At 49.7% G+C, this 8,145-nt stretch overlaps 1 protein-coding gene across 1 annotated transcript in view; it reads right to left on the bottom strand.

Annotated features, from left to right (window-relative positions):
• Positions 1-1,059: 1,059 nt before the first annotated feature.
• The window catches only part of CPN1 (carboxypeptidase N subunit 1), a gene marked incomplete at its 5' end in the record, with an annotated part of 8,746 nt that continues 1,660 nt past the window's right edge, over positions 1,060-8,145 (bottom strand). The window contains 6 exon segments of the mRNA XM_029084621.1: positions 1,060-1,331; positions 3,195-3,313; positions 5,260-5,359; positions 5,645-5,784; positions 6,492-6,603; positions 8,128-8,145. The exon segment at positions 8,128-8,145 is cut by the window's right edge and continues 49 nt beyond it. Coding sequence (XP_028940454.1) covers positions 1,200-1,331; positions 3,195-3,313; positions 5,260-5,359; positions 5,645-5,784; positions 6,492-6,603; positions 8,128-8,145 — 621 coding nt within the window.

Genomic DNA, 8,145 nt, shown 5'->3' with positions numbered 1-8,145 from the left:
GATAAGCAGCCAGGGAAAAATAAATTGCTGGGGCATGTGGGCAGGACTCTTTATCCCTCTGGAGTTATTTATTTTTCATGAAGAATGCTAGAAAGGTTTTGCCTGCTTAAGATATTTTTACCATGGAAATAACCAGCTTTGTTTCCACCTCTTGCTTCCACTCCAAACCTGCCCAAATAGCATAAGCAAAGGCACATCCTATAGCACCCCACCTCACTGAATGATGGATCATGTCTTCTCTAACCCAATTATAGCTCACATGGCTTGTGCTGTACCTGCACTGCTGGCATCAAGCATCCACACTTACCTGTTGCACATTGACAGGATGAAGGTTCAGGGTATTTGTCTCAAAAGAACATCAAATCACCTGTCTTGCACATATACTCATTATTGGTTGTCAGACCTCACCTAGTTGCTCCTGTTCTCAGACTAATAGTTTGTGTTGTCTAGAGCAGACCCTTCAGTGAGCCATCTGGTTTGGATCTGAAGACATAAGGAGACAGGATAATACTTTGCTTTTGCCAGCATGTATTGCTTCAGCCTGTCTGCCTACAAATAATAGAAACCAGCTACCAGAAAGTACCATCTGCGCATCGAGACAAGTGTAACATCACTAGCCAGGAGATAACCCTGCACCACCGCCTCCCAGTGCTGCATTCCTACTTGCGGTGTTGCCAACCAGCGATAGCAGTGCTACACATGGGACAAACTGTTCAAAGCTGGCCACATCACTGACTGCTTTAAAACTGACCTCTTCCTATCTTCAGGGTCTACAGACAGCAACCGTTCCTACATGAGGAATAAACATGGCACTTGCACCCAGAGGAGCAGTGCCAGGATTCACATCTGCAGCTTGTGAGTGCAGCAGTCAAAGACATGGGCCTGGATTAATTCTCCCTGGTATGCACTAGTGTCTGGGCATCTCATGTGAGCTGTAGCAACTGAGTCCAGGAGTAAAGGGAGCAGAGCTCTCCGAGATGGAGTGCAGGAGATCTTAGCAGCGACGGACACAGTACAGCCCAGGCACATTTTGTTGTGAATGACTTCACGATTTGCTCAGGGATTAAATACTTCCTCATTTAATAACCTCGCAATTTGGGCTAGTTTCATGCTGGACTGTTGGAAAGTTCACTGGCTGGAGTCATCAGCCAGGCCTCGTATAAACGGCTTCCCCCAGCTCTCAGCCAAGTGGGCTGTCCTCATCTTTGGGTCCCCCGGCGGGTGGCTCTTGGCACTACCTTCTTCTGAAGGGCTTTGTTGTTCGTGCGTGTGCCTGAGGCTTTACGCTCTGGGGGCTTCCTCACCACATCTTGTTTGAGCTGGAAATGCACCTGGAGAAAGAAAAATAGCTGTGTAACACCATATGTGTGGACCTGCCTCTGTTGCTAGCCTTTGAAGCTGATTCTTGGGCCAAGACAAGCAATAAGGGGCCTCAGCCAGTGTTACAATACAATGGGAACTCAGTGCTTAAATTAGCTGGAAGATTTTTTTTCCTGTGGAAAATATTGTATCAACAATCAGCTGCATCTCTTATGCAGAGCATTGCTCCTGTGGCAATATGATGTCCTAGGATGGTTTTGAAGATGAGCTGTGAAAGGCAAGGGACTGAGCTATGCTCTCTCTCCATCTTTTCTTACCAGAGAGTAGAGAAATAGCATTACTTTGCACCTCTGTGAATATTTAATACACAGAATACTTTAGGACACAGTCCTTTTTCAGTTGCATCTTGTTAGCCGAATCCTGTTAATCAGTCTTTCAGCAACCAACTGTGCTTCCAGTAGATCCAGGCAAAAACATTCCAGAAAAGAAACCTCCATCCACTAAACCCATGCTAGCAGGTACAAGAGGGAGAAGGGGATAAGGAACGTGCAGGACACAGCATCAGATAAATGGGGAATGAGGAGGCCACACAGAGAGGTGAAAAAGAAATGGGGCTGTGTGGGCTTCCTGCGGGAGGGATGGGGTGAATGGTGTGTAGGGGAGGTGCTGTGGGAGTGGAGGGAAATGGGGACAGGAGGGCTGCTGTGAGGGGAGATCTGCAAAAATCAGACCATCGGGGAACAAATCAGTCTTTTACAGTAACATGGGAAAAGGAAATCTATTTTAAAAAGGAAAGCCAAAGAGCTGGGTGCTTAACCTAGCAAAACAAAGGCTAGGACTGGGCTTGACAGCTCTCTATATATACATCAGGGAATAAATACCAGGGAAGAACAGGGGCTATTTAAAGCACAACGTTGGCATAACAACAAATAGGGATAAACTGACCGTAAATAAATTTAGGATGAAAATTAGAAGGTTTCTAATCTTGAGAAAAGGGCAGCTCTGGAAGAACTTCAGAGGCTGGGTAGGGTGGGAAGAAGAGATGGAGGGTGGGAGAACCACTGCAGTGTATTTACAGCATAGCCTGACCAGTGCACATGCAGTGAAGCAAACGATGTACCAGGATGCCGCAGCTGGGGGGGTTCTTGCCAGTCCTCAGAGGAGGCTGCATCTGCAGTTCCACTATGTTCACAAGGCAACAGCAGGGATCACCACCCAATGTTTTTATAACCAATTTCTCATTGTCCAGCCTGCCCTCAGAAGCATGCTGTAGGGACCACACTGTTGCCCAGAGCACCTGGTTTCACTTCATCTCCCAAAGGTGCTTGGCTGTTCTTCGTTGGCACCCAGTCCCCATCTATCTTGGGTGCTCTCAGCAGAAAGAAGGGCAGACCTCAGCCTCTTGTTATGAATTTGATAATGTGTTTGGTTCCAGGCAGGATGGAGATGACAGCAGAGCACTGAAACCCACAGAGCCAGGGGAGATAATGGAGCCTCAGGGAACAGATGCTGTCTCCACATTATCACATCCTGGAGAGTGGGGAAGATGGAGGGAGAACTAAAGAGCAGCAGCCCCAGCCAGCCAGGGGCTCTCCTGAGGGAAGCAGAGGGACACAGGAGCTGGCATGGCAGCCCAGTGCAGCTGCGAGCCCTCAGTAAGGAATCGAGAGGCACATGGCATTGCCTTCACCCTGTGCCTCTCTATGAGCTGCAGGGAGCCCTGTTTCTGACAAAGCAGACAGCCTGTAGCCACTGGCAATGCTCTACATCCCATCCTCTTTCTCTACTGCTCTCTAGACATCTCCCACTATGCTTCTTTCTCCCTGGGGTGAAGACACTTAGAGACACCCTGGTGATTATCCAGCCTGACTCACCAATGAAGGTGCAGCTGGGCCCACTGTTGTTGTCACCGTCTGGGGCTGGTACCCCTCGGCAGAGGCTGTGACAGTGTAAGTGCCAGGCAGCAGCAGCCGGAAATAATCCCCCATATCACCTGGAACACAAGATGGGAAGAGAAAGCACTCAGGATGCACAGGGAGCAGAGCAAAAGCTATTCCAGTAGCTCTCGCTGAGTGCACTTCCTTGAGGATATGTAGTCTTCAAAACCCAGCCCATTTTTGTCCTTCCAGATCTGCTGGCTACCATGAGGCTGGATTCACATTGGTAGACTGCATGTGATGTCTCATTAGGGCCACAGAGTAGAGATCAGTCTGCAAGTAAACACCAAATGAAAGGGCTGGTACAGCAGTGTTGGCTGTGCCAGTGCAGGGATGCTGCAAATCTGAGCGCTCACCAGTCAGATGTCAGCAGACTTAGGGCAATCACAGCTCCAGTCTGACTCCTTACACATAATGCAGTCTCTAATTCCTATCATATACAATTTTACCACATTTGGGTTATCAGCAGGTTTTAATCACTCATCATCTCAGCTGCTCCCCTGTCAGATTCTCCCTGCATAAGGAAGCCCCAGGAGCACTCTGATGGTCTGAGTACTGGTGTGGTTAGGGACAAGGGACCGCCAACAATGAGGCAGCAGCACATTATGGGTTACTTAGACAATTAGATTATATTCCTATCTATGGAACTGGATGGGTATTGCAAATTTGAGAAATCATTCCAGTCACTTTGGCTTAAGTGGGGCTAATTGGTATGAGTGAGACACACGTAAGTCAGGGGCTTCCAAGGGAAAAGAGGGAGGGTGGCTGGTAAGTGAAAGGGGATAATTTTCTCCCTCTGTTCAGTCCCAGAGAGGCTGCACTTGGATACTGTGCCCAGTTTTGGTGCCCTCAGGCCAAGAGGAACATGAGAGAACCAGAGCTACTGACCCATGGAAAGAGCTCAGGTCCCACAACGAGAGCTGGAGGAGCTGGGTGGGCTCAGCCTGGCTGGGAGGAAGCAGAGGAGATTCTGCTCACACCCGGCAGCTACGTGAAGGGCGGCTACAAAGATGATGGAGCCCAATTTCTCTGAGCAGTGCCAGGTGATACAACCAGGGGCAGCAGCCACAGATGGAAGCTTGGGAGCTTCAGGGCAATCGGGGAGCACAGCTTCATGTTAAAGGTGGTGCAGCCCTGGCACAGGACAGCAGAGAGGCTGTGAAATCTCCATCCTTGGGGGTCAGTGGGAATCAGCTGGAGGGAGCAATGGCTGATCAGAGCCAAGGTTGAGGACAATCCTGCTCCAAGCAGGAGGCTGGACAGAAGATCCCAGAGGGCTCTGGCAGCCAGCAGCTCCATGACTGTGACCTCTCTCACACTCTCCTTTCCTATGCAGGCTGGCATAATAAGTGCCAAATATTAGAGTGTCACTGCATCACAGACCTACAGCCAGAAGGAATTTTGATGATTTCATAGTCCAACCTCTGGAGAGCTGGAATATTGGCTATTTTCTGCAGCCAGTCTGTAACGTCTGGTCCAGTTGGAGAAGGGTGTTTATGAAAAGAAGGTTAAAATCTGCCAGCAAATGAGCAACTACAACTTGGATAAACTAAAGCGGCACTTCATTCTCAGTCTAAATTTATCTGGCTTGAACTTTCAGCCTTTCATATTGTTCTGCCATCGTGTCCTTTGCCATCAACTTTTTCAGCTCTGTGCATATACTCAGATACTTGGGTAGATTATTCCCTCAATCTTCTCTTTGGTTATATACAAATGCATTTTCTCCTTTCAGTTAAAATCAGAGCTGACTTTCCAAAATCCTTCACGATAAGGTTTGCATTCCAGTTTTCTCCTCTTTTTTTCCTAAGCTTTCTTAAGTCCTCCTTGGTCCAGCACACACAGGCACTGTGCACTGCTCAATCCTCACAGCTAACGTTTTTGGAAGCAAACATGCTGGCCTCACATATTATTGCCTTGTCTGCTAACCTCCTCCCACATACCCAAATAGCCTCTGAGAGGCTGTATCCAAAAGGGACAGCATGCAAGAGGACCAGCAACCCACCAGAGGTGACGTCATGGCTGATTCCCTGGACAGAAATCACTGCTCCTGCAATGCCGTTGTTGTTCTCATCTGACACCATTCCTTTGATGCCCTGGTGAACCTGCACGGAAGGAGACAGACTGCTGGGCCAAGGACTCTACTTTGCTCAAGAGGGTATTTCTGAGCACTGGAGGAGGGTGGAGCTCTGGGGGCAACTCCACCTTTCCCCATTCCATTGGATCTCTTGGTTCTTGCCAGCAGAGCCAGTCTAGGACACAACAGCCTTCCCAAAGTCTACCAACTAGAGCACTCAGCAAGCTCCATGACCGCCTCCTTTCCACTCCTATGCTCCCAGGTCCTATTGGTCCCCTATCATCAGGGCTGGGGCCCATGGGGCCCCTCTTACCTCTTCAATGAAAGCAACAAGGGCCTCCCGGTTGGCCATCCACTGCCGCTCCAGGTCCTCCTCGGGGGGGAACTTATTGCAGCTCAGCTCCAGGGTGATTTCAAAGCAGTTGGTGTAGAGGTAATTGAAGTCCTGCATGCCTGGAAGAGCCCATGGCCAGGAGAATGCAAGGCCCCATTCCCTCCCCATTCCTGCGTCCCAGGCATCCTGGCCCACGTCTATCTTCTACCAGAACTGTCTTGCTCTCCCTCTTTGCTCCACAAGTGCAGCCTTCTCCCTCCATGACTAGAGCCTTCTCCTCCCATACAGCCCCCTCCCCTCATGGCTGCCCAACTCCTTTCTTCAGACAGATCATTCACCACTCTGCTTTCAGTAGCTCAGGAAGTTTTGGTACCACAGGGGCTGTATGTCCCTTTCCAGTTGTTCCCCAACCTTTTTTCTAGACTAATTTGCTGATTTTCAGTTTCTTCATTATGCCTTTTTTAATCAGATATTTCAGGAGCCAGCAGCTATGAGAAATGTCTTCCCTTTGGTCACAGTTTTGGGTCTTGATGGAGTTATGCCACAGCATTTTCAAATACACTGCACTGACAGGTTAATGCTTTCTTCATCGAGCAGCACACAGCAGCTCTCTGCAGACCTCAGCTACTTCTGTGGCTCTTTCCCAAGCCACTTCCAGTCTTCCCAAACCATTTCCAGGTCCAATATGAATGGTGTCTAGTAACAGGCACAGTGCCATTGCCACAGCCCTTCCCCAGCCCATCCTGTCCTGAGATTTCTCGTCTATCCCATTACCTTTCTTCAGCTCAACACCTTGTGTGCGTGGTGCTCACCCCCCAGCCCTTACCTTTGCTGAGTGAGTACCAGGACGCCCCATTTGTGATGCCATCAGCAAAGTAGTCCCCGCAGTTCCAGCCACGGTGCATCCACCCGTGGGCATACGAGTAGGTCTTGGCCAGCTACAGAGAGAGCAGCCATCAGTCGCCACGTCAGCAGTGAATGGCTCTGGGTGAAACATCCCCCTTCCTGCACAGGCTTCACTAGGGAGCGTGGGAGGGAAGTCAGACAGGAAACAGCTCCTGCATTTTACTGCCGTGAAATACAACATGAGGTGGCCAGGACCTCTATGAAACGTAGGCAGATGAAGGCGCAGGAGGAAGAGCAGAAATCTGGCAAGCTGGAGGCTTGCTGATGGCACAGGCGGCTCCTGTCCTGCTCCCACTGAGACGAGGGGGAGTGGAGGGCAGTGGGCCCACGTGGGGGCACCCAGCCCCATCAGTGCTGGTCCCCACACAGCAAATGGCGCTAACAGGGGGAGCAGATATGCAAGGAAAACTAACCAGTATCAGTCCTGATGCAAATACCGTGTATTATCAGGGGAATCTGTATTAGGAAAGAGTTTGGGAAACTTCTGGTTCTGGCAACTGCTTGTTTATTGCCCTTATTAAGATTACTGCTTATTTTTAGACATGAAGACAGAGCTGAAATTGGGACACTGTGTCCAAAGCTTGTCTTTTGTGTAAGACAGTTTAAGAGAGACCATTGCTTGCATTTTCTAATGCAAACTCTATAGCCTTGCATTATGGTTCAGATTCTGGTGTAATCTTGTTCTGCCAGCAGGAAAACAGTTACTTCACTACATCTCTGCCTTCTGAGGGTATGTGGGTATCATTAGCCTACGCCCCAGACTGCGTCTGGGTCTGAGCACAGCCCTGATCCCAGCAGGTCCTGGCACAAACCTCTGCACAGCCTCTTTTTCCAGAGAAGGCTGAACTCAGCTCAGGCTTATTTTTCTCATTAACTGTTCTAACACAGACTTGCTTTTTCTTGTGCTGAGTATTTCCTAATGGAAGTAGTGACTGAAGGCACTGTTTTCTAGGACATTTTAACAATGGAGAAAAACCACAAGTTTCAGCTAGTGCTAGCAGGATCAGCAGCACATACTGATACATTCTCTGATGTCTGCCTATGCTCCTGTTGCTCTTTTCATTGTATTCCTTATTCTTTGCCATCCACAAGCCCCTGCTGGGAATTCACCTCCCTTATCCTGCTCTCAGCAGACCCCCAGACAGACCCTGCCACCTGTCTAGGAAAATACCCCATATACCTGCTACAATGGTGAAGCAAAGCTGGGGGCAGGCTCCAGCTCTGCAAGACCAGGGTGGTACTGAAAACACTGGTGATACTGGGGCTATGGGGAACCCAAGCATGGGATGGATGAGGAAGGAGCTCCCGAGGGTTAAGGCTGGCCTGTCTGCATGGTGGGACCAGCTCATGGTGGGACCAGCTCACAGTGGGACAGCCCTGTGGGCCCGGGAGCCAGTGGCTGTCAGAAATGCTGTAGTCTGCTAGTGGTTATTTCCAACACGTTTCTTGGCTCAGCTCCTGCATGAGGCACTGACCCAGAGACTCTCAGCCAGTTCTCGCACCCTGCACCTTGCCAGGGCTGTGGGAATGCCCTTGCCTGCCTGGGCCGTGCTCACCTTCTGAAACAACTTGTC

The sequence above is a fragment of the Antrostomus carolinensis genome, unplaced genomic scaffold (genome assembly GCF_000700745.2).
Source record: "Antrostomus carolinensis isolate BGI_N321 unplaced genomic scaffold, ASM70074v2 scaffold28234, whole genome shotgun sequence".
Lineage (NCBI taxonomy): Eukaryota > Metazoa > Chordata > Aves > Caprimulgiformes > Caprimulgidae > Antrostomus > Antrostomus carolinensis.
Note: the sequence above shows the minus strand (reverse complement) of the source record. Positions and strands in the feature narration are given on the sequence as shown.